General features: G+C 40.8%; 2 protein-coding genes across 2 annotated transcripts in view; one reads left to right on the forward strand and one right to left on the reverse strand.

Moving 5' to 3' along the window:
• The window catches only part of LOC145875995 (uncharacterized), a 459,138-nt gene that overhangs the window by 84,295 nt on the left and 347,336 nt on the right, over positions 1–27,507 (reverse strand). The gene's annotated exons all lie outside the window — the stretch shown is intronic.
• LOC145850416 (NLR family CARD domain-containing protein 3-like) lies at positions 5,839–23,261 on the forward strand. The gene is made up of 6 exons (XM_082971752.1): positions 5,839–5,939; positions 10,529–10,648; positions 14,509–14,637; positions 17,360–17,488; positions 19,593–19,828; positions 21,457–23,261. Exons 3-6 carry the CDS (start codon positions 14,570–14,572, stop codon positions 23,259–23,261), a joined length of 2,238 nt encoding a protein of 745 aa, XP_082827878.1. The 5' UTR covers positions 5,839–5,939; positions 10,529–10,648; positions 14,509–14,569.

Genomic DNA, 27,507 nt, shown 5'->3' on the forward strand with positions numbered 1-27,507 from the left:
CAGGCCTGTCAGAGTAGAGGCTGAGCGTGGTTTAGACTTGCTCAGCCTATCGCAGGCGCCCAGGCTGGTCCCAGCCTCTTGGCGCATCACTGTCTTCCAGCTTATCTTCGTGTTTGCACCCGAGAGTCAGCAACCCCAAGGACAGTGCCTGTTTTTATGCTACAGTTATTTTCCACTCTACCAGTTCCTCACGGACACATGTCCTTGAGCAGCTTCACAACCAGGCTGTGTGTGTGTGTGTGTGTGTGTGTGTGTGTGTGTGTGTGTGTGTGTGTGTGTGTGTGTGTGTGTGTGTGTGTGTGTGTGTGTGTGTGTGTGTGTGTGTGTGTGTGTGTGTGTGTGTGTGTGTGTGTGTGTGTCACGAGTCTAACTCAGCCTACACCCCTGCTGCACAGCAACCCTCCAGTTAGTCACGTCTATTATATGTTGCTCAATCTATGTTAATACAATACAAACCTGTTATGTTTAACATTCATGTATTCATAAGCTATGCACCACATCTAGTTTAAGAAAATATATCCCAACACTAGCTAGCTATGTAGTCTTCTTATTTATGTTGGTTGTCAGCTAGCTAGTTAGCTATGTAGTCTTCTTATCTATGTTGGCTGTCAGCTAGCTAGCTAGTTAGCTATGTATTCTTCTTATCTATGTTGGTTTTTAGCTAGCTAGCTAGCTGGTTAGCTATGTAGTCTTCTTATCTATGTTGGTTGTTAGCTAGTGTCATGACGTTGGCCTGTGGGTAAGGTTTATGACCCCCCCCCCATAAATACCTTTCTCCCTTCCCCTCTCTTACTGACCCTATGAAGGACTGCTGTCCTGTTAAATATAGAGAGTCTGGGAACATCAAACAAATGAGGAAAGGAACCATATTTTGGTAATAAAACCAGTTGGAAATATGCTTGATAACGTAATGAGTATGTATGTCAGGTTCGTTGTTATCTGGGACATTATGATTGATGACAGGACGACATAAACTGTACCTGAGAAAGTATACACCCTCTAGTTATCAGAGTCACCTGGAATTGTTATGCAATTGAAATGTTTGATATTGAAATTGTTTGTTAGGAGATTAAATGTAATTTTAGCTTCCAAATGAGAGAATTGGGTTTTCATAAGGAAAGTGCCCTGCTCGATCAGTGGCCCAACCCTGTGAAGAGACAGGGGTTATAAACGATGAAACACCTCCTTCCCCCCTCTCCACTATATAAGCCTTTGACGAAAAGATAACCACGTAGTTCCAGTACGGGAGGTCTGCAGCCTCTACGTTAGAAGGACACACAGGTCAAGTACAGAAAATGCCAACCTCGGCGTGAGCTTTGATGGCGAATGGTATGAACTTTGAGCTTATTCACTACAGAAGTGATACTTCCTAGCCGCTGTCGACGTGGGCTAGGAAAGGACGGACGACGGATCCAGTCTAACAAACAGACGAAGATACCACCACGTATCGAATTTACCACCAGAGACATTGTTCCGAGTACAGGAAGATCTGTTGGCCAACCCGGCCAGCATCTACGACCAATCTACCGAAGCGCAGCTCAGAGTAAATAGTTATTGCATTTTCCTTTTCCAAATGGGCGGTAATTTAGAATGCATAAGATAATGTATTTACGATAGCATAGCTGCTGTTTCTCTGGTCCTAAATCTTCCCGCTCTTTCATTCAAGCCCAACCCCCTTTCCTTTGTGTAACTAGCCATGATACAGGTTCCGTCCACCAGGACGTTTTCTGTATGACATCATTGTATTCTGTGTATTTGTAATTCTGTGTGATTAGTTAGGTATTTAGTAAATAAATAATTAAACCCAATTTTGTATTGCTGATTCAACTTGTTAGCCAGGGTTCGTGAAGATAACCAAGAATTTACAACTTTCATTATGAGACTGAAAATAAGATAAGGGTTAATAGTGACTGCTACCGATGTAAAATATTACTAAGTATTTTAAGAGTTTATTCGGAAGATAACGGCTCTATAAACGTTCTTCCGTGGTGCCCCGACTTTCTAGTTAATTACAGTTACATGATTAGCTTAATCAGGTAATATTAATTACAGAGAGAATTTTATAGGTTAGCATGTCATATCACTTAATCCGGCATAGCCAAAGACACGACACTAGCTAGCTATGTAGTCTTCTTATCTATGTTGGTTGTCAGCTAGCTAGCTAGTTAGCTATGTATTCTTCTTATCTATGTTGGTTGTCAGCTAGCTACCTAGTTAGCTATGTAGTCTTCTTATCTATGTTGGTTGTCAGCTAGCTAGCTAGTTAGCTATGTAGTCTTCTCATCTATGTTGGTTGTTAGCTAGCTAGCTAGTTAGCTATGTAGTCTTATCTATGTTGGTTGTTTGCTAGCTAGCTAGTTAGCTATGTAGTCCTCTTATCTATGTTGGTTGTTAGCTTGCATAACTGATATGTGTTTAATTGTAAGGGACACTTCATGTTTTATGGATAATATTTAAATGTACAGAGTGGGTGAGCTCCATTCCTGACAGGCTGATCAGATTCAATCAGGATGCTGCCTAGTTGGCTGTTTCATAGGTAAAGCACCATGCAGGCAGATTAGCTGCCAGTGTTTTATAGGCTGATACATATACTGTAATCCAGAGTTGGTGAGCTCTATTCCTGACAGGATGATCAGATTCAATAGCAGCCTCAGAGGATGTTGCCTTGTAGGCTGTTTCATATGTAAGGCACCTAGCATGTGGCCAAATGCTGAAGATTGTATAGATTAGAACAGGACTGTGCATTTTTGTGTTTTTTCCCTTCTTTACTGTAATTGTGTTTTATTTTTACACATTTGGAACCAAAGGCCATGTATGTTGGATTTGTTGTTGATCACTGGCAGCAATTTCAGGTTGCTAAAAAAGCTTTTACTGAAGCAATTCTGTCACTTCCTGTTTGTTTCTACTGTACATTCTATAAAGTAAAGATGACTCATTTTGAATGGTGCCAAAGCAAACAAACAAAACAAACACAAAAATGCCACAACCAAACAATATGATGCATGGAGAGAGTCTTCAATGAATGGGGAAGTGGGGTATTTATCCCGGGACACACCCGAGCCAAGGTGTGTCCCATTTCGCTAACGACCCTCCAGGCTCCGCCCACCGACATCCTATTAAGGAAAACAAGAGCAAAGAGAAAGAATTCGGCAGACAGAGTGGGAGGGTCGTCACAGTATGTTGCCAAAAATGCACACATTCGACACTCAACACAAAAATCTAGAGTGGTTTACAGTAAAATCTAGAGTGGTTTACAGTAAAATCTAGAGTGGTTTACAGTAAAAGGAAACTGAATTATAAAAAACAATGGATTTTATATTGTCTATTGTCTGCAGGTAGAACTGAAACATGAAAAGTAATGCAGTTTATGTAATGCCATCAACTGTTAGTATTTTGAAAGTCGTTGTGCTATGATTGATTATATGTTCCTCTTGGATAGAAAACATGTGTTAGTGTTTTGACAGAATGGACGTGGTCCATTCTGGACGTGGTCAAGTCAAATTCAATATATCAATATTCATATATTATACTTCTACATTTAACATTTCATATGATAATGTAATTGTATCATAGTTCCACTATAGTGTAGTGATCCTCTACATTTCATATGATAATGTAATTGTATCATAGTTCCTCTAAAGTGCAGTGATCCTCTACATTTCATATGATAATGTAATTGTATCATAGTTCCACTTTAATGTAGTGATCCTCTACATTTCATATGATAATGTAATTGTATCATAGCTCCACTAAAGTGCAGTGATCCTCGCTATATGAGCCACTTCACAATTCCAACCAAGTGACCCAATTGGTGCCAATGGCGCGATGCGTAGGTTGTTGGCCTTTTACATGTGCGACCTGGGTTCACTTCCCTGCCCAGCTGTTTGCTACATTGGTGTCAGAAGTGGTATGGTGTCTGTGAGGTCATCAGAATGGACCGGATGTGTGAGGGGTCTGAGTAGTCGAAGCACGGGACTAATTAATCTAACCACACTGTCCAATTTCAAAAAGGCTTTACAACGAAAGCAAAACATTAGATTATGTCAGCAGAGTACCCAGCCAGAAATAATCAGACACCCATTTTTCAAGCTAGCATATAATGTCACAAAAACCAAAACCACAGCTAAATGCAGCACTAACCTTTGATGATCTTCATCAGATGACACTCCTAGGACATTATGTTATACAATTCATGCATGTTTTGTTCAATCAAGTTCATATTTATATAAAAAATCAGCTTTTTACATTAGCATGTGACATTCAGAACTAGCATACCCACCGAAAACTTCCGGTGAATTTACAAAATTACTCACGATTACTCACATTTTGCAATATTCTGAGTAGATAGCCCGGCCATCATGGCTAGCTATTTTGACACCCACCAAGTTTGGCACTCACCAAACTCAGATTTACTATAAGAAAAATTGGATTACCTATGCTGTTTTGGTTCCAAATAATCCATAGTTATATCCAAATAGCTGCGTTTTGTTCTTGTGTTCAAGACAGTATCCGAAAGGTGACGCCGGCGTGTATCGTGACAAAAAAATTCTAAATATTCCATTACCGTACTTCGAAGCATGTCAAACGCTGTTTAAAATCAATTTTTATGCGATTTTTCTCGTAAAAAAGCGATAATATTCCGACCGGGAGACCTTGTTTTTGTTCAAACACTGAAAATAGAAAATGGAGTCTTCACATGCACGCGCGCACCAGTGTCATTGTTCTCAGAACAACCACTTTCCAAAAGCCCTACTGTTTTTCGCCCAGGGACTGCAGAGTTATCATTCCCCGTTCTGGCGCCTTCTGAGAGCCTATGGGAGCCTTAGAAAATGTCACGTTACAGCAGAGATCCTCTATTTTTGATAAAGAGGCTACAGAAGGCCAAGAAATGTTCAGACAGGGCACTTCCCATATAGAATCTTCTCAGGTTTTGGCCTGCCGTATGAGTTCTGCTATACTCACAGACACCATTCAAACAGTTTTAGAAACTTTAGGGTGTTTTCTATCCAAATCAAATCATTATATGCATATTCTAGTTTCTGGGCAGGAGTAATAACCAGATTAAATCGGGTACGTTTTTTTATCCGGCCGTGAAAATACTTCCCCCTATCCTAAACAGGTTAACAAACAGTGTCATATTATTATTATTATTATTATTATTATTATTGTTATTGTTGTTGCTGTAATGTCTGTAACTACCTTAACAAACAGTGACTTATTATTATTATTATTATTATTGTTATTGTTATTGTTCTGTCTATAACTACCTTAACAAACAGTGACTTATTATTATTATTATTATTATTATTATTATTGTTGTTGCTGTACTGTCTAGAACTACCTTAACTAACAGTGACTTATTATTATTATTATTATTATTATTGTTTCTGTACTGTCTATAAATACCTTAACAAACAGTGACTTATTATTATTATTATTATTATTATTATTATTGTTGTTGCTGTGCTGTCTAGAACTACCTTAACAAACAGTGACATAATTATTATTATTATTATTATTATTATTGTTGTTGTTCTGTCTATAACTACCTTATTTAACTAACAGTGACTTATTATTATTATTATTATTATTATTGTTGTTGCTGTACTGTCTAGAACTACCTTAACAAACAGTGACTTATTATTATTATTGACAGTTACCATGGAGATGAAATGTCACACCTACAAGTTAATGTGATGCATTAAATCACCTGACTGTTTCTATGTCTGTTAGTAAATGTTTTATTTATCAAAGAGATAATGAATAAATGAGAACAATTGACAATCAAGAATTAGTTGTTACTGTGTTAACCACAACCAACATGCTGGATCTCTGTTTAGGGGTCAGTGCTCTAAAATGAGTCTCTCTGGGGAGAGAGAAGAGGGGGGCCCTGCCTCTAAAATGAGACTCTCTGGGAGACATGACAACAAAGCTAAGAGGTAAGATGACAGTTTTATGAATAATTTATTAAGTTTATTTCCAAAATAAATAGCTATGTTAAGATGAATGCAGTTACTGTAAATCTCTCTGGATAAGAGCATCTGCTAAATCAGGGGATCTCAATCCGGGGTCTGTGGAGGTACTGCAGGGGCTCTACGGCACCCTGACTGTACTCGTTGCAATGTAACACATTTGATAGAATTTTCACATGACACTACCACTTTTCCTACTATTAATTATTGCCTAATATAATGGAATGCATATTTTCTTTACCAATTCTGATCGTTGTTACAATAACAATTTTGACAATTTTACTGTTATATCAACACACTCTTCACTCCCGTTTAACAACTCTAAATAGCTTTAGCATAGTAGGCATCAAGTCCCTTGCCAATAATGTTGCCTACAACGTTGCATACAATGTTCATTTTCATCAAACACATATTACGCCCGAGATGCCTTCAATTTGCCTAATTTATAGCCATGCCCAATTTAGGATTATTTTTTAACAACGTGATGTTGCGCTCCAAAGGGATATCTTGAAATAACATGATGTAGATAATTAAATAATCAAAAGAAAAACGTGTTTATTTTACACTTTTACAGTGGGGGAAAAAAGTATTTGATCCCCTGCTGATTTTGTACGTTTGCCCACTGATAAATAAATGATCAGTCTATAATTTTAATGGTAGGTTTATTTGAAAAGTGAGAGACAGAATAACAACAAAAAAATCCAGAGAAACGCATGTCAAAAATGTTATAAATTGATTTACTACCAGCAGCATCCTAGTTATCCTAGCTAGTCGGTACAGCTAGGTAAGCTAGCTAGCTACTCTACCAGCAGCATCCTAGTTATCCTAGCTAGTCGGTACAGCTAGGTAAGCTAGCTAGCTACTCTACCAGCAGTATCCTAGTTATCCTAGCTACCAGTACATCATCACCGGCTGCCTGCATTTCTTGTGGACCGATGGAGCTCCCCAGTTGTTTCTTCCACCTGTTCAATCCCGTGGAGGGCTTGTCCCTCTATCGTTGACGGATGCTGGCTACCTCTGTCAGGTTCTCCTCTCTTCACTAGATGGACGGTAACTTTAGTGTTTAACTCCTCTGTATCCAAGGACTAATCTTTTGAATATTATTTTCAGGGCGCCTCAAGTAGGCTGGACACATGACGTTTTTTTTAATTCTCAGCTGCCTCACCAATGTCTGTAGGTGAATTAATAACTTTTAATTGCTAAATATTTTCAATAGATGGCAGCATAAGACCACGAAGCATCAGTTATAGGCTACAAGCAGCAATATGATTGAAATAAAATAGCATGCAACCACAGACTATATGTCCCATGATTTTCTAAAATGGTCACTCATTACTTTAGTTAGCTATATATCTCGTATTAGGCCTGTGTTGCTTTTGGGAGAGCAAATAAATAGTGACTATAGCAGGTATTGAACCCCTGGTAAATGATCACTACTCAGAACTTCAACCTCAGTATACATACATTATGAAACATCATCTTAATATCTGATATTGCGAGTAAACAACCTCGGAATAGAAAAGATGAGCATGTCTTCCAGCCCGCCAATAAATGACATAATTCAACCCTCCCGGTTAGTAAATTTACCTCAACATTTTACCTTTAAATTAAATTTACCTCCACATGCCCCTGGCTTGCTCGAGAAGGCAGAGCGGGTCGATGCTGGTTGATGAATTAGAGAATGAATGTACTGGGAAAATATGTTTTTCTCGACCAGAGGTGACTGAATTAATGTTCAGGCTTAATGATAATCGTTATATTAATGAAGTGTAAAACATGAGCATAAAAACAGGGAATAATAAACATCAACGATCGTTATATTACTTCACAGTAATCTGTTAAATGCTTTTTCAGTCCTTCCTCTTGCGTTAGCAGTGTGGAAATGGACAGAAAGAAGCCACACAGGAGTTTTCCTGTGAGGGGAGTGGCGATGCATCCAGGGAAAAAGCTAAACTAGTATTCTGAAATATCATTTGTGGTCTTATGCTGCCATCTATTGGAATTATGTAACAACTGCAGTAGTACTGAAACATGTGTTATTCCTTACTAGAGTAGTAATTACTCAGAATTACTAGTTCATTTTATCACTTACAATCATAAAATAACAACTTATACCATAACAAACAATTAAACTGACATAAACCAAAATCACTATATATGTTGGGGACCCCTTCCCGCTCTGATCCCGGTAACGGGATTGCTTGACAAGATACCATGGCGGGAAATTCAAAACTGCAAGAATCAAATAATTTCCATTTCTCAAGCAATCAACTATTTTTCACCATTTGAAAGATAAACATCTCCTAAATCCAACCACATTGTCCGATTTCAAAGAGGTTTTACGGCGAAAGCATAAAGTTAGGTTATGTTAGGAGAGTACATTGAAAATAGCTGTGTGTAATGTTTTGTCAATGCAAAGACAGGCGTCACCAAAAGCAGAAAACCAGCTAAAATTATGCACTAACCTTTGACAATCTTCATCAGATGACACTCCTAGGACATTATGTTAGACAATACATGCATTTTTTGTTCCATCAAGTTCATATTTATATCTAAAAACAGCATTTTACATCGGCGCGTGATGTTCAGAAAATGTGTTCCCCCAAAAACTGCCGGTGAATTTTCTAAAATACTCATTATAAAACGTGGATAAAATATTAAACTGTTATTCAAAGAATTATAGATTAATATCTCGTGAAAGCAACCGCATTGACAGATTTCAAAATAACTTTACTGGGAAAGCACACTTTGCAATAATCTGACTACTGCACTCAGAAAAATACACTAGGCTATACAGTTAACTGGCATGTTGGAGTCATCTAACATCATAAATAACATTAGAACTATTCCCTTACCTTTAATAATCTTCATCAGACGGCACAGGAATCCCAGGTCCACAACAAATGTTGTTTCTTTCGACAAAGTTCATAATTTATGTCCAAATAACTCCAAGTTGTTCCATGTTGTTAGCGCGTTCGGTAGGCTACTCAAAATGTAGGGCGGGGGAGGGAAAAGTCACGACAAAAAGTAAAAAAAAAAATCTATTTACGTTCGTTCAAACATGTCAAACGTTGTTTAGCATCAATCTTTAGGGCCTTGAGAACGTGAAACGGATAAATATTTCAACAGGACCTCTCCTGTGTCTTGATAAACGTTTGAAATACAAAGTCTCATCTCACATGAGCGCGCAATAATGAAGTGACGACATCCCAGGGACGTCAACTTCCCTTCCTTCTCATCCGGTCTCTGTTCATCATAGACGCTTCAAACAACTTTATAAAGATCGTTGACATCTAGTGGAAGCCGTAGGAAGTGCAAAATGAATCCTTTGTCACTGTGTGTTCTATTGGCAATGACTCAAAGATAGTACAGCCACAAAATTCTAATTTCCTGCTTGTATTTTTCTCAGGTTTTTGCCTGCCATATGAGTTCTGTTATACTTACAGACACCATTCAAACAGTTTTTAGAAAATTCAGAGTGTTTTCTATCCAAATCCGTTAATAATATGCATATCCTAGCTTCTGAGTTGGTGTAGGAGGCAGTTAAAAATGGCCACATATTTTTTTCAAAATTCTCAATACTGCCCCCTAGCCCTAACTAGTTTTAACCCACTGTTCCTTGGCTGTCATTGAAAATAAGAATTTGTTCTTAACGGACTTGCCTAGTTAAATAAAGGTAAAATAAATAATCTTCTGTATACCACCCCTACCATTTCACAACACAACTGATTGGCTCAAATGTATTAAGAAGGAAATTAATTAACTAATTAACTTTTAACAAGGTACACCTGTTAATTGAAATGCATTCCAGGTGACTACCTCAAAAAGCTGGTTGAGAGAATGCCAAGAGTGTGCATAGCTGTCATCAAGGTGGCTACTTTGAAGAAACTCAAATATAAAATATATTTTGATTTGTTTAACACTTTTTTTGGTTACTACATGACTCCACATATGTTATTTCATAGTTTTGATGTCTTCACTATTATTCTACAATGTAGAAAATAGTAAAAATAAAGAAAAACCCTGCAATGAGGAGGTGTGTCCAAACTTCTGACTGGTACTGTACATATGGACATACTATGAAGTATGTGCATCAATAGACTCTGAAGGATTCAAGTGGAACTGAGATGAAGTGAATCAGTAGGCCTATGTGATTATGTTACAATTAAGTTACACTTGTTAAATCCACTTCAATCAGTGTAGATGAAGGGGAGGAGACAGGTAGGAATCAAGAATGGTCCACACAAAGGACATCCAGCCATCTTGACACAACTGAGGGAAGCATTGGAGTCAACATGGGCCAGCATCCCTGTGGGACGCTTTCCACACCTTATGTGTCCATTTCTTAATGAGTTGAGGCTGTTCTGAGGACAAAAAAAGAGGGGGGACACTCAGTATTAGGAGGGTGTTCTTAATGTTTTGTACACTCAGTGTATGTCTTTTGCTTTATGTAATGCCATATATTTTAATGCTTTATGTAATGTATTTAATCTATTGATATATAATTTTGATACATTTTGAAATGTAGTTACATGGTGATTCATTATGTTTTTCAGAATCCCCAACCAAACTCTGAGACCAGTCTCTCCAGTACCCAGTCATCTGTCCATGAAGAGTGACTCCTCTATGCATCATCCTGTATAGTTTAGTGATGGATCAGGGACCTTTGACCCCAGGTAAGTTACCGGTCAGAATTGATGATATTACTATTGAAGAGGAGAACCTTCAAGATCTGAAACCAGATGTATTTTGTGTATCTGAGTATATACTGTAAAGCATCTGCTTATCATTTGTTGTTTATGTCATATATTTTTTATACAGTGAGTGCACAAAACATTATGAACACCTGCTTTTTCCATGACGTAGATTGACAAGGTGAATCCAGGTGAAAGCAATGATCCTTATTGATGTCACTTGTTAAATCCTCTTCAATCAGTGTAGATGAAGGGGACCAGACAGGTTTAATAGGGATGCATCGATATGACATTTTTGGCCGATACCCATATCCGATATTGTCCTTGCCAAACAACCCGATATCCGATATTTGCCTTGCCAAACAACCCGATATCCGATATTTTCCTTGCCAAACAACCCGATATCCGATATTTTTCTTGCCAAACAACCCGATATCCGATATTTTCCTTGCCAAACAACCCGATATCCGATATTTTTCTTGCCAAACAACCCGATATCCGATATTTTCCTTGCCAAACAACCCGATATCTGATATTTTCCTTGCCAAACAACCCGATATCCGATATTTTCCTTGCCAAACAACCCGATATCCAATATTTTCCTTGCCAAACAACCCGATATCCGATATTTTTCTTGCCAAACAACCCGATATCCGATATTTTCCTTGCCAAACAACCCGATATCCGATATTTTCCTTGCCAAACAACCCGATACCGATAACCGATATTTAAAATTTTAGCTGCCTTCTCAGCATTCTACTACAGTTAAATAGTTGAAACACACACACACACACACACACACACACACACACACACACACACACACACACACACACACACACACACACACACACACACACACACACACAGACCAAAAAGTTATTTTGTTGGCATTTACGTAAAGTGAGGGGAAAAAAGTATTTGATCCCCAGCTGATTTTGTACGTTTGCCCACTGACAAAGTAATGATCAGTCTATAACTTTAATGGTAGGTTAATTTGAACAGTGAGAGACAGAATAACAACAACAAAAAATCCAGAAAAACGCATGTCAAAAATGTTATAAATTGATTTGCATTTTAATGAGGGAAATAAGTATTTGACCCCCTCTCAATCAGAAAGATTTCTGACTCCCAGGTGTCTTTTTTACAGGTAACGAGCTGAGATTAGGAGCACACTCTTAAAAGGAGTGCTCCTAATCTCAGTTTGTTACCTGTATAAAAGACACCTGTCCACAGAAGCAATCAATCAATCAGATTCCAAACTCTCCACCATGGCCAAGACCAAAGAGCTCTCCAAGGATGTCAGGGACAAGATTGTAGACCTACACAAGGCTGGAATGGGCAACACGACCATCGCCAAGCAGCTTGGTGAAAAGGTGACAACTGTCGTGTCTTTGGCTATGCCGGATTAAGTGATATGACATGCTAACTTAGAAAATGATTTCTCTGTAATTAATATTACCTGATTAAGCTAATCATGTAAATGTAATTAACTAGAAAGTCGGGGCACCACGGAAGAACGTTTATAGAGCCGTTATCTTCCGAATAAACTCTTAAAATACTTAGTAATATTTTACATCGATAGCAGTCAATGTTAACCCTTGTCTTATTTTCAGTCTCATAATGAAAGTTGTAAATTCTTGGTTATCTTCACGAACCCTGGCTAACAAGTTGAATCAGCAATACAAAATTGGGTTTAATTATTTATTTACTAAATACCTAACTAATCACACAGAATTACAAATACACAGAATACAATGATGTCATACAGAAAACATCCCTGGTGGACGGAACCTGTATGAAAGCTGGTTACACAAAGGAAAGGGGGTTGGGCTTGAATGAAAGAGCGGGAAGATTTAGGAACAAAGAAACAGCAGCTATGCTATCGTAAATACATTATCTTATGCATTCTAAATTACCGCCCATTTGGAAAAGGAAAATGCAATAAATATTTACTCTGAGCTGCGCTTCGGTAGATTGGTCGTAGATGCTGGCCGGGTTGGCCAACAGACCTTCCGTACTCGGAAGTACTGGAACCACCTGGTTATCTTTTCGTCAAAGGATTATATAGTGGAGAGGGGGAGGGAGGTGTTTCATCGTTTATAACCCCTGTCTCTTCACAGGGTTGGGCCACTGATCGAGCAGGGCACTTTCCTTATGAAAACCCAAATCTCTCATTCGGAAGCTAAAATTACATTTCATCTCCTAACAAACATTTTCAATATCAAACATTTCAATTGCATAACAATTCCATGTGACTCTGATAACTACTGGGCGTATACTTTCTCAGATACAGTTTATGTCGTCCTGTCATCAGTCATAATGTCTCAGATGACAACCGAACTGACATACATACTCATTACGTTCCCAAGCATATTTCCAACTGGTTTTATTAACAAAATATGTGGTACCTTTCCCCATTTGTTTGATGTTCCAAGACTCTCTATATTTAACACAGGCTATTCAAGTCCTTCAGTAGATTCAGAGAGGGGGAGAAAGGTATTTATGGGGGGGGGGGTCATAAACCTTACCCACAGGCCAACGTCATGACACAACAGTTGGTGCGATTATTCGCAAAAGGAAGAAACACAAAAGAACTGTCAATCTCCCTCGGCCTGGGGCTCCATGCAAGATCTCACCTCGTGAAGTTGCAATGATCATGAGAACGGTGAGGAATCAGCCCAGAACTACACGGGAGGATCTTGTCAGGCTGCTGGGACCATAGTCACCAAGAAAACAATTGGTAACACACTACGCCGTGAAGGACTGAAATCCTGCAGCGCCTGCAAGGTCCCCCTGCTCAAGAAAGCACATATACATACCCGTCTGAAATTTGCCAATGAACATCTGAATGATTCAGAGGACAACTGGTGAAAGTGTTGTGGTCAGATGAGACCAAAATGGAGCTCTTTGGCATCAACTCAACTCGCCCTGTTTGGAGGAGGAGGAATGTTGCCTATGACCCCAAGAACACCATCCCCACCGTCAAACATGGAGGTGGAAACATTATGCTTTGGGGTCTTTTTCTGCTAAGGGGACATGACAACTTCACCGCATCAAAGAGATGATGAATGGGGCCATGTAACGTCAAATCTTGGGTGAGAACCTCCTTCCCTCAGCCAGCCACCTCTGTGATTGCCAACAAGGGTTTTGCCACCAAGTACTAAGTCATGTTTTGCAGAGGGGTCAAATACTTATTTCCCTCATTAAAATGCAAATCAATTCATAACATTTTTGACATGCGTTTTTCAGGATTTTTTTGTTGTTATTCTGCCTCTCACTGTTCAAATAAACCTACCATTAAAATGATAGACTGATCATTTCTTTGTCAGTGGGCAAACATACAAAATCAGCAGGGGATCAAATACTTTTTTCCCCCACTGTATGTCGCCATTACCATTAAAACATAATCAAAACCTATTTATTTTACTTTCTTGCTGCCGGGCGCACCGATTTGTATCAAGAACTGCAACGCTGCTGGGTTGTTAATGCTCAACAGTTTCCCGTGTGTCTCAAAAATGGTCCACCACCCAAAGGACATCCAGCCCACTTGACACAACTGTGGGAATCATAGGAGTCAACATGGGCCAGCATCTCTGTGGAACGTTTTCTACACCTTGAAGAGTCGATGCCTTGACAAGTTGAGGCTAATTGTAGGGCAAAAAGAGGAGGGACACTCAGTATTAGGAGGGTGTTCTTAATGTTTTGTACACTCAGTGTATGTTTTTTGCTTTATGTAATGCCATATATTTTAATGCTTTATGTAATGTATGTAATCTATTGATATATAATTTTGATACATTTTGAAATGTAGTTACATGGTGATTCATTATGTTTTTCAGAATCTCCAACCAAACTCAGTCTCTCCAGAGATCAGTCTCTCCAGTACCCAGTCATCTGTCCATGAAGAGCTACTTCTCTATGGATCAGCCTATGCATTTTAGTAATGGATCAGGGACCTTTGACCCCAGGTAAGTTACCGGTCAGAATTGATGATATTACTATTGAAGAGGAGAACCTTCAAGATCTGAAACCAGATGTATTTTGTGTATCTGAGTATATACTGTAAAGCATCTGCTTATCATTTGTTGTTTATGTCATATATTTTAAGACACTGTGTTTACAAAACATTATGAACACCTGCTCTTTCCATGACGTAGATTGACAAGTTGAATCAAATCAAATTTTATCAGTCACATGCGCCGAATACAGTGAAATGCTTTCCTACAAGCCCTAACCCACAATGCAGTTTAAAAAAGTATGAATGAGAATAAGAGATAAAAGTATAGAGCAGCAGTAAAATAACAATTGCTAGACTATATACAGGGGGTACCGGTACAGAGTCAATGTGCGGGGGCACTGGTTAGTCGAGGTAATATGTACATGTAGGTAGAGTTATTAAAGTGACCATGCATAGATGATGACAGAGAGTAGCAGCGGCGTATAGGGGAGGGGGGGGGCAATGCAAATAGTCTGGGTAGCAATTTGATTAGGTGTTCAGGAGTCTTATGGCTTGGGGGTAGAAGTTGTTTAGAAGCCTCTTGGACCTAGACTTGGCGCTCCGGTACCGTTTGCCGTGCGGTAGCAGAGAGAACAGTCTATGACTTGGGTGGTTGGAGTCTTTGACAATTTTTAGGGCAATTCCTCTGACACCGTCTGGTATAGAGGTCCTGGATGGCAGGAAGCTTGGTCCCAGTGATGTACTGGGCCGTTCGCATTACCCTCTGTAGTGCCTTGCGGTCGGAGGCCGAGCAGTTGCCATACCATGCAGTCATGCCACCAGTCAGGATGCTCTCAATGGTGCAGCTGTAGAACCTTTTGAGGATCTGAAGACCCATGCCAAATCTTTTCAGTATTCTTTGGGGGAATAGGTTTTGTCATGCCCTCTTTACGACTGTCTTGGTGTGCTTGGACCATGTTAGTTTGTTGGTGATGCGGACGCCAAGGAACTTGAAGCTCTCAACCTGCTCCACTACAGCCCCGTCGATAAGAATGGGGGCGTGCTTGGTCCTCTTTTTCCTGTGGTCCACAATCATCTCCTTTGTCTTGATCACGTTGAGGGAGAGGTTGTTGTCCTGGGACCACACGGCCAGGTCTCTGACCTCCCTATAGGCTGTCTCATCGTTGTTGGTGATCAGGCCTACCACTGTTGTGTCATCAGCAAACTTAATGATGGTGTTGGAGTCGTGCCTGGCCGTGCAGCCATGAATGAACAGGGAGTACAGGAGGGGACTGAGCACGCACCCCTAAGGGGCCCCCGTGTTGAGGATCAGCGTGGCGGATGTGTTGTTACCTACCCTTACCAGCTGGGGGCGGCCCGTCAGGAAGTCCAGGATCCAGTTGCAGAGGGAGGTGTTTAGTCCCAGGGTCCTTAGCTTAGTGATGAGCTTTGAGGGCACTATGGTGTTGAACGCTGAGCTGTAGTCAATGAATATCATTCTCACATAGGTGTTCCTTTTGTCCAGGTGGGAAAGGGCAGTGTGGAGTGCAATAGAGATTGCATCATCTGTGGATCTGTTGGGGCTGTATGCAAATTGCAGTGGGTCTTGGGTTTCTGGGATGATGGTGTTAATGTGAGCCATGACCAGCCTTTCAAAGCACTTCATGGCTACAGATGTGAGTGTTACGGGTCGGTAGTCATTTAGGCAGGTTACCTTAGTGTTCTTAGGCACAGGGACTATGGTGGTCTGCTTAAAATATGTTGGTATTAAAGACTCGGACAGGGAAAGGTTGAAAATGTCAGTGAAGACACTTGCCAGTTGGTCAGCGCATGCTCAGAGTACACATCCTGGTAATCCGTCTGGCATTGCGGCCTTGTGAATGTTGACCTGTTTAAAGGTCTTACATTGACTGCTGAGAGCGTGATCACATAGTCGTCCGGAAGAGCTGGTGTAGTTGTATTCGATCTCAGTCCTGTATTGATGCTTTGCCTGTTTGATGGTTCATTGGAGGGCATAGCAGGATTTCTTATAGGCTTCCAGGTTAACTCAGTAACACTTTTAGAATATTGAGGTCATATGAAAACATTGTCCAAAACTCCAAAATATACCGTAACCCTAAAGATATTTATTTATTAAATGCATTTTAAGTTATGTAAACCAAAATGTTTTTCTATGTAGGCATCAGTATTTTGTGTCCCCCATACCCCAACTTCTTATCTTGCCAAATTTTTAAGGAGTTTTGTTTACACACCTCCTTGACAGTTTTGTTTACTCCCGCTCCTTGAAACATGAAAAGCTATGATCCCTTGTTGATGTCACTTGTTGAATCCACATCAATCAGTGCCAGGCGCACAGATTAGTGTTAAGACCTGCAACGCTGCTGGGTTTTTCCACGCTTAACAGTTTCCCATGTGTCTCAAAAATGGTCCACCACCCAAAGGACATCCTGCCCACTTGACACAACTGTGAGAATCATAGGAGTCAACATGGGCCAGCATCTCTGTGGAACGATTTCGACACCTTGAAGAGTCAATGCCTTGACGAGTTGAGGTTAATTTTAGGGCAAAAAGGTGGGGGGGGGGGGCACTCAGTATTAGGAGGGTGTTCTTAATGTTTTGTACACTCAGTGTATGTTTTTTGCTTTATGTAATGCCATATATTTTAATGCTTTATGTAATGTATGTAATCTATCGATATATAATTTGGATATATTTTGAAATGTAGTTACATGGTGATTCATTATGTTTTTCAGAATCTCCAAGCAAACTCAGTCTCTCCAGAGATCAGTCTCTCCAGTACCCAGTCATCTGTCCATGAAGAGCTACTTCTCTATGGATCAGCCTATGCATTTTAGTAATGGATCAGGGACCTTTGACCCCAGGTAAGTTACTGGTCAGAATTGATGATATTACTATTGAAGAGGAGAACCTTCAAGATCTGAAACCTGATGTATTTTGTGTATCTGAGTACATACTGTAATGCATCTGCTTATCATTTGTTGTTTATGTCATATATCTTTTATACAGTGAGTGAACAAAACATTATGAACACCTGCTTTTTCCATTACATAGATTGACAAGGTGAATCCAGGTGAAAGCTATGATCCCTTATTGATGTCACTTGTTAAATCCACTTCAGTCAGTGTAGATGAAGGGGAGGAGACGGGTTAAATAATTAGCATCAAGCCTTTAGGTACGTCACTAGATGTTTGTTGTTGTTGTTGTTGTAATGTGTAATTTCTTGTAACTGAGTTTATTAGAGGAATTACTGCACCCTGCTTTATCTCTGTAGTGGATGGTCTACTCTGCCAGAGGATCAGTATCTCTCTCTCCTTTATCTCTGTAGTGGATGGTCTACTCTGCCAGAGGATCAGTATCTCTCTCTCCTTTATCTCTGTAGTGGATGGTCTACTCTGTCAGAGGATCAGTATCTCTCTCTCCGTTATCTCTGTAGTGTATGGTCTACTCTGTTAGAGGATCAGTATCTCTCTCTCCTTTATCTCTGTAGTGGATGGTCTACTGTGTTAGAGGATCAGTATCTCTCTCTCTCCTTTATCTCTGTAGTGGATGGTCTACTCTGTTGGAGGATCAGTATCTCTCTCTCCTTTATCTCTGTAGTGGATGGTCTACTCTGTTAGAGGATCAGTATCTCTCTCTCCTTTATCTCTGTAGTGGATGGTCTACTCTGTCAGAGGATCAGTATCTCTCTCTCCTTTATCTCTGTAGTGTATGGTCTACTCTGTTAGAGGATCAGTATCTCTCTCTCCTTTATCTCTGTAGTGGATGGTCTACTGTGTTAGAGGATCAGTATCTCTCTCTCTCCTTTATCTCTGTAGTGGATGGTCTACTCTGTTGGAGGATCAGTATCTCTCTCTCCTTTATCTCTGTAGTGGATGGTCTACTCTGTTAGAGGATCAGTATCTCTCTCTCCTTTATCTCTGTAGTGGATGGTCTACTCTGTCAGAGGATCAGTATCTCTCCTTTATCTCTGTAGTGGATGGTCTACTCTGCCAGAGGATCAGTATCTCTCTCTCCTTTATCTCTGTAGTGGATGGTCTACTCTGTATCTCTCTCTCCTTTATCTCTGTAGTGGATGGTCTACTCTGTTAGAGGATCAGTATCACTCTCTCCTTTATCTCTGTAGTGGATGGTCTACTCTGTTAGAGGATCAGTATCTCTCTCTCTCCTTTATCTCTGTAGTGGATGGTCTACTCTGTTAGAGGATCAGTATCTCTCTCTCCTTTATCTCTGTAGTGGATGGTCTACTCTGCCAGAGGATCAGTATCTCTCTCTCCTTTATCTCTGTAGTGGATGGTCTACTCTGTATCTCTCTCTCCTTTATCTCTGTAGTGGATGGTCTACTCTGTTAGAGGATCAGTATCTCTCTCTCCTTTATCTCTGTAGTGGATGGTCTACTCTGTTAGAGGATCTGTATCTCTCTCTCCTTTATCTCTGTAGTGGATGGTCTACTCTGTTAGAGGACCAGTATCTCTCTCTCCTTTATCTCTGTAGTGGATGGTCTACTCTGTTAGAGGATCAGTATCTCTCTCTCCTTTATCTCTATAGTGGATGGTCTACTCTGTTAGAGGATCAGTATCTCTCTCTCCTTTATCTCTGTAGTGGATGGTCTACTCTGTTAGAGGATGAGTATCTCTCTCTCCTTTATCTCTGTAGTGGATGGTCTACTCTGTTAGAGGATCAGTATCTCTCTCTCCTTTATCTCTATAGTGGATGGTCTACTCTGTTAGAGGATCAGTATCTCTCTCTCCTTTATCTCTGTAGTGGATGGTCTACTCTGCCAGAGGATCAGTATCTCTCTCTCCTTTATCTCTGTAGTGGATGGTCTACTCTGTATCTCTCTCTCCTTTATCTCTGTAGTGGATGGTCTACTCTGTTAGAGGATCAGTATCTCTCTCTCCTTTATCTCTGTAGTGGATGGTCTACTCTGTTAGAGGATCAGTATCTCTCTCTCCTTTATCTCTGTAGTGGATGGTCTACTCTGCCAGAGGATCAGTCCAGGTGTGCAGTGTGTCAGCAGGTTCTGAGGGATCCGGTCTCCATCACCTGTGGACACAGGTTCTGCAGACAGTGCATCACCAGATACTGGGAGAAACCTGCTCCTTCAGGAGACTATGACTGCCCTCAGTGTAGAAAGAGATCCAGAACACTTCCTGTACTACAGCACCTGAGGGAATCCAATGATGCAAGAGGCTCTGAAAACAGTAAGAACACTTGCAGACCTGTGCTAAGTCAATACCTCAATATGATTTAAATGTAGTTAACCTCTTACATCTAGACGTTGCGCTAGCGGAACACCTGCTCCAATATCCAATGATAGGCGTGGCGCGAATTACAAATTCCTCAAAAATACAAAAACTTCAATTTTTCAAACATATGACTATTTCACAGCATTTTAAAGACAAGACTCTCCTTTATGTAACCACACTGTCCGATTTCAAAAAGGCTTTACAGCGAAAGCAAAACATTAGATTATGTCAGCAAAGTACCCAGCCAGAAATAATCAGACACCCATTTTTCAAGCTAGCATATAATGTCACAAAAACCCAGAAGACAGCTAAATGCAGCACTAACCTTTGATGATCTTCATCAGATGACACACCTAGGACATTATGTTATACAATGCATGCATGTTTTGTTCAATCAAGTTCATATTTATATCAAAAAACAGCTTTTTACATTAGCATGTGACGTTCAGAACTAGCATACCCCCCGCAAACTTCCGGGGAATTTACTAACAATTTACTAAATTACTCACGATAAACGTTCACAAAAAGCATAACAATTATTTTAAGAATTATAGATACAGAACTCCTCTATGCACTCGATATGTCCGATTTGAAAATAGCTTTTTGGTGAAAGCACATTTTGCAATATTCTAAGTACATAGCCCAGCCATCACGGGCTAGCTATTTAGACACCCGGCAAGTTAAGCCTTCACCAAAATCAGATTTACTATTACAAAAATGTTATGACCTTTGTTGTCTTCGTCAGAATGCACTCCCAGGACTGCTACTTCAATAACAAATGTTGGTTTGGTCCCAAATAATCCGTCGTTATATCCGAATAGCGGCGTTTTGTTCGTGTGTTCCAGAAACTATCCGAAATGGTATATCAGGGTCGTGCGCATGGCGCAATTCGTGACAAAAAAATTCTAAATATTCCATTACCGTACTTCGAAGCATGTCAACCGCTGTTTAAAATCATTTTTTATGCAATTTATCTCGTAAAAACGCGATAATATTCCGACCGGGAATCTCCTTTTCGGCAAACAGAGGAAAAATCACAAAGACGGGGGCAGCCAGGGCACGCGCCTAAGCCCACAGTCCCTTGATCGGCCACTTGAGAAAGGCGATAATGTGTTTCAGCCTGGGGCTGGGATGACGACATTCTGTTTTTTCCCGGGCTCTGAGAGCCTATGGAAGACGTAGGAAGTGTCACGTTAGAGCAGAGATCCTTTGTAAAAGATAGAGATGGCAAAGAAGTTCAAGAAATGGTCAGACAGGCCACTTCCTGTAAAGGAATCTCTCAGGTTTTGACCTGCCATTTGAGTTCTGTTATACTCACAGACACCATTCAAACAGTTTTAGAAACTTTGGAGTGTTTTATATCCAAAGCCAATAATTATATGCATATTCTAGTTACTGGGCAGGAGTAGTAACCAGATTAAATCGGGTATGTTTTTTATCCAGCCGTGAAAATACTGCCCCCTAGCCATAACAGGTTAACTACAATAATATGAGATAATATAAGTTACTGTAGTTGTGCAGGCCCACATTTCATCCTGTCAATGAATATGTCTGATACACATCCTTTTACTCCTCCCTTGTAGTGGATGACAGCGTGCAGAGAGCTATAGTAAACCATAAAGCCAGTCTGAAAAGGAGGTATGAATGTGTGATAGAAGGCATGGAAACAGCAGGGAACCAAACTCCCCTCAACAGGATTTACACAGAGCTCTACATCACAGAAGGAGAGAGTGAAGGTGTTAACAATGAACATGAGGTGTGGCAGCTAGAGACAGCATCCAGGACACCAACCTCACATGACACAGCAATCCACTGCAATGACATCTTTAAACCCTTACCTGGCCAAGAGAGAAGCATCAGAACTGTGCTGACGAAGGGCATCGCTGGAATCGGGAAAACTGTCTCTGTGCAGAAGTTCATCCTAGACTGGGCTGAAGGGAAGGCAAACCAAGATGTGGAGATCATATTTGTGCTTCCTTTCCGGGAGCTGAACTTGATCAAAGATCTCCAGTACAGTCTTCTCAGACTTTTAAATGACTTCCACACAGAACTAGACATAGGCAATGCAAAGAAACTCACTGCCTGTAAAGCTATGTTCATCTTTGATGGTTTGGATGAAAGCAGACTTCCATTGGATTTCCAGCACAATGAAAAGGTGTCTGATGTCACCCAGACATCATCTGTTGATGTTCTGCTGACAAACCTCATCAAGGGGAATCTGCTTCCCTCTGCTCTCCTATGGATAACCTCCCGACCTGCAGCAGCCAATCAGATCCCCCCTAAGTGTATTGACCAGGTGACAGAGGTACGAGGGTTCAATGACCCACAGAAGGAGGAGTACTTCAGGAAGAGATTCAGTGATGAGGGCCTGGCCAGCAGAATCATCTCACACATAAAGACATCAAGGAGCCTCCACATCATGTGCCACATGCCGGTGTTCTGTTGGATTTCTGCAATAGTCCTTGAACACATGTTGAGTACAGACAAGAGGAGAGAGATGCCCACGACTCTGACTGAGATGTCCATACACTTCCTGCTCATTCAGACCAGCCTGAAGAACCAGAAATATCATGGAAGAGATGAGATGGATCAAGAGGAGCTCATGGAGTCAGATAAGGAAATTCTTCTGAAGCTGGGGAAGCTGGCGTTTGACAATTTGGAGAAGGGTAATCTCATGTTCTATGAAGAAGACCTGAAAGAGTGTGGCCTTGATGTCAAAGAAGCCTCAGTGTACTCAGGAGTGTGCACACAAATCTTTAAAGAAGAGTCTGTGTTATTTCAGAGAGTGGTATACTGCTTTGTTCATCTGAGCATTCAGGAGTTTCTCTCAGCTGTCTACATGTACCATTGTTACACTGCCAGGAACATGGATGCACTGAAGCCCTTCCTCAAAAGAAAGTCTAGAGGTGTGTCTGAAGAGCTAACCTTGCATGAGCTGCTGAAGTGTACCGTGGATAAAGCCTTGGAGAGTAAGAATGGACACCTGGACCTTTTTGTCCGCTTCCTTCATGGCATGTCACTGGAGTCCAATCAGAAACTCCTACGAGGTCTGGTGACACAGACAGAAAGCAGTCCGGAGAGCGTCCAGAAAATAATCCGATCCCTTAAGGTGATGCAGAGGAAGAACATGTCCCCAGAGAGGTGCATCAATCTCTTCCACTGTCTGATAGAGATGAAAGACCATTCAGTACAGAATGTAATCGAAGTGTACTTGAGGTCAGAAAAGAGATCCAAAAACCTCACACATGCTCAGTGTTCAGCACTGGCCTACATGCTGCAGATATCAGAGGAGGTTCTGGATGTGTTTGACCTGAAGGAATACAAGACATCAGAGGAGGGTCGTAGGAGAATGCTCCCAGCTGTGAGAGGCTGCAGGAAAGCTCTGTAAGTATCACTGTAAATATCGCACACCAAAATAAATTGCAGTTATAGCAGTATTTTCATTGGCTGACTGGCTCTGTAAGTACTCATGTGACTATCCCTCAGACCAAACTTTACTGAATGTAGGAACAACAGTATTTTCATTGGCTGACTAAACTTTCTATCAGCTGAAAACTCTTAAACTACAATACAAACTGATCAGTAAAGTTGTAGCATTGAGCCATGAATGCACAGCCTGTACATTATTCGTGCACCATAACGGTGTAAGCTAGGAAAGCTGAGAATAACTTTTTAATACAACCTGTCTGTCATTGTATTTCTTCTGTGTTGGCAGACTCACTGGATGTAAACTCACAGACACATCCTGTGAAGTGTTGGCCTCAGTTCTCAGTTCAAACCCCTCACACCTGAGAGAGCTGGATCTGAGTAACAATGACCTGAAGGATTCAGGAGTGAAGCTGCTCTCTGCTGGACTGGGGAATCCCCACTGTAAACTGGAGACTCTGAGGTCAGTATTATATATAGTGTGGACTGTATACTCAATACAATCTAAATCTGATACCTCACTGTCTGTCTTTTGACTGATACTGCTTTTTAAACTGGTCTGGTCAGTCAACCCAAACATTTGTACAATACATGTTTCTCTCTACAAGCAATACTTCCATAATTTGTAATTTCTTATAATGATACATTCATTCATTTATGAATATATATTGCAGGTTTCAGGACACTGATTTATCTGAACATGTTGAACAAATATATATTTTCACCACCAAAGAATAGCAGTGTGATTTTAATATGATTTGACTCTTTGCAGGCTGTCAGGCTGTCTAGTCACAGAGGAAGGCTGTGCTTCTCTGGCCTCAGCTCTGAGGTCAAACCCCTCACACCTGAGAGAGCTGGACCTGAGCTACAATCACCCAGGAGACTCAGGAGTCAGACTGCTCTCTGCTGGACTGGAGGATCCACACTGCAGACTGGAGAAACTCAAGTATGTAGAGGGTTTATGTCAATGTTCATATCAGACATGTTTGACTTAAGATGAAGAAGATATGAATATATATGTTGTTTGAGAGAATAAACCAAATGCATCTGCCATTGTCCTTCTACACTACTCGTTAAATTAACAGTGTGTATGTGAAGTCATGATGATCTCTTTGTCAGGCTGTCAGGCTGTGGAGTCACAGAGGAAGGCTGTGCTTCTCTGGTCTCAGCTCTGAGGTCAAACCCCTCACACCTGAGAGAGCTGGACCTGAGTAACAATGACCTGAAGGATTCAGGAGTGAAGCTGCTCTCTGCTGGACTGGAGGATCCACACTGCAGACTGGAGACTCTGAGGTCAGTATTCCTGTAGTTGGTCAACAAGTGATAGCTGTTCACCAGATCCACATGTGTTTACCAGGCACACATAGTCCACACCATATGTGTTTGGACAGTGAAGCTTACAGTTTTAAATATGGTGCTATGCTCCAGCATTTTTTATTTGAGATAGAATGTTTCATATTAGGTGACAGTACAGAATGTCACCTTTTATTTGAGGGTATTTTCATACATAGCTGTGTTACTGATAAGAAAGGAAAGCACTTTCTGTACGTAGTTCTCCCATTTGAAAAAGGTTTAAATATTCGGACAAATTCACTTATATTGTATTAAAGTAGTCATAAGTTTAGTATTTTGTACCATGTTCCATGCCTGCAGTGATTACATCAAGCTTGTGATTCTACTAACTTGTTGAATTCATTTTTCAGTTTGTTTTGGTTGTGTTTTGGATGTTTTTCCTAATAGAAACTGAATGGTGAATAATGTCCTGTCATTTTGGAGTCACTTCATTTGTATTGTCAGTAAGAATAGAAGATGTTTCTGAACACTTCTACATTCATGTGGATGCTACCATGATTATGAATAATCATGAATGAATTCTTAATGATGATGAATGAGAAAGTTACAGAGGCACAAAGATCAGACCCCCTTTGTTATTGGTGTTATTCTGTATACTTCTGGCCCTTCTCTGGACACTGTGTTAACTAACCTCCAGACGAGCTTCAATGCAAGTAAAACTAAATGCATGCTCTTCAACCGATCGCTGCCTGCACCTGCCCGCATGTCCAGTATCACTACTCTGGACGGTTCTGACTTAGAATATGTGGACAACTACAAATACCTAGGTGTCTGGTTAGACTGTAAACTGTCCTTCCAGACTCACTATAAGCATCTCCAATCCAAAGTTAAATCTAGTATTGGCTTCCTATTTCGCAACATAGCATCCTTCACTCATGCTGCCAAACATACCCTTATAAAACTGACCATCCTACCGATCCTCGACTTCGGCGATGTCATTTACAAAATAGCCTCCAACACCCTACTCAATAAATTGGATGCAGTCTATCACAGTGCCATCCGTTTTGTCACCAAAGCCCCATATACAGTGGGTGAAAAAAGTATTTGATCCCCTGCTGATTTTGTACATTTGCCCACTGACAAAGAAAGGATCAGTCTATAATTTTAATGGTAGGTTTATTTGAACAGTGAGAGACAGAATAACAACAAAACATCCAGAAAAACTCATGTCAGAAATGTTATAAATTGATTTGCATTTTAATGAGGGAAATAAGTATTTGACCCCCTCTCAATCAGAAAGATTTCTGGCTCCCAGGTGTCTTTTATACAGGTAACGAGCTGAGATTAGGAGCACACTCTTAAAGGGAGTGCTCCTAACCGCAACTTGTTACCTGTAAAAAAGATACCTGTCCACAGAAGCAATCAATCAATCAGATTCCAAACTCTCCACCATGGCCAAGACCAAAGAGCTCTCCAAGGATGTCAGGGACAAGATTGAAGACCTACACAAGGCTGGAATGGGCAACAAGACCATCGCCAAGCAGCTTGGTGCGATTATTCGCAAATGGAAGAAACACAAAAGAAGTGTCAATATCCCTCGGCCTGGGGCTCCATGCAAGATCTAACCTCGTGAAGTTGCAATGATCATGAGAACAGTGAGGAATCAGCCCAGAACTACACGGGAGGATCTTGTCAATGATCTCAAGGCAGCTGGGACCATAGTCACCAAGAAAACAATTGGTAACACACTACGCCGTGAAGGACTGAAATCCTGCAGCGACCGCAAGGTCCCCCTGCTCAAGAATACATATACATGCCTGTCTGAAGTTTGCCAATGAACATCTGAATGACTCAGAGGACAACTGGTGAAAGTGTTGTGGTCAGATGAGACCAAAATGGAGCTCTTTGACATCAACTCAACGCGCCGTGTTTGGAGGAGGAGGAATGCTGCCTATGACCCCAAGAACACCATCTCCACCGTCAAACATGGAGGTGGAAACATTATGCTTTGGGGGTGTTTTTCTGCTAAGGGGACAGGACAACTTCACTGCATCAAAGGGACGATGGACGGGGCCATGTACCGTCAAATCTTAGGTGAGAACCTCCTTCCCTCAGCCAGGGCATTGAAAATGGGTTGTGGATGGGTATTCCAGCATGACAATGACCCAAAACACACGGCCAAGGCAACAAAGGAGTGGCTCAAGAAGAAGCACATTAAGGTCCTGGAGTGGCCTAGCCAGTCTCCAGACCTTAATCACATAGAAAATCTGTGGAGGGAGATGAAGGTTCGAGTTGCCAAACGTCAGCCTTGAAACCTTAATGACTTGGAGAAGATCTGCAAAGAGGAGTGGGACAAAATCCCTCCTGAGATGTGTGCCAACCTGGTGGCAAACTACAAGAAACGTCTGACCTCTGTGATTTCCAACAAGGGTTTTGCCATCAAGTACTTAGTCATGTTTTGCAGAGGGATCAAATACTTATTTCCCTCATTAAAATGCAAATAATTGTATAACATTTTTGACATGCGTTTTTCGGGATTTATTTTGCTGTTATTCTGTCTCTCACTGTTCAAATAAACCTACCATTAAAATTATAGACTGATCATTTCTTTGTAAGTGGGCAAACGTACAAAATCAGCAGGGGATCAAATACTTTTTTCCCCCACTGTACTACCCACCACTGGGACCTGTACGCTCTTGTTGTCTGGCCCTCGCTTCATACTCGTCGCCAAACCCACTGGCTCCAGGTCATCTACAAGACCCTGCTAGGTAAAGTCCCCCCTTATCTCCGCTCACTGGTCACCATAGCAGCACCCACCTGTTGCACGCGCTCCAGCAGGTATATCTCCCTGGTCACCCCCAAAGCCAATTCCTCCTTCGGCCGCCTCTTCTTCCAGTTCTCTGCTGCTAATGACT

This window comes from Salmo salar, unplaced genomic scaffold (genome assembly GCF_965601325.2).
Source record: "Salmo salar unplaced genomic scaffold, fSalSal1 ptg000414l, whole genome shotgun sequence".
Taxonomy (NCBI): domain Eukaryota; kingdom Metazoa; phylum Chordata; class Actinopteri; order Salmoniformes; family Salmonidae; genus Salmo; species Salmo salar.

Excerpts from the sequence above, each read along its gene's own strand:
- LOC145850416 (XM_082971752.1), top strand. The coding sequence starts at position 14,570 with ATGAAGAGCTACTTCTCTATGGATCAGCCTATGCATTTTAGTAATGGA. Across the intron at positions 17,489-19,592 it reads TCAGGGACCTTTGACCCCAG|TGGATGGTCTACTCTGCCAG; the intron begins GTAAGTTACTGG and ends TTATCTCTGTAG. Across the intron at positions 19,829-21,456 it reads TGCAAGAGGCTCTGAAAACA|TGGATGACAGCGTGCAGAGA; the intron begins GTAAGAACACTT and ends CCTCCCTTGTAG.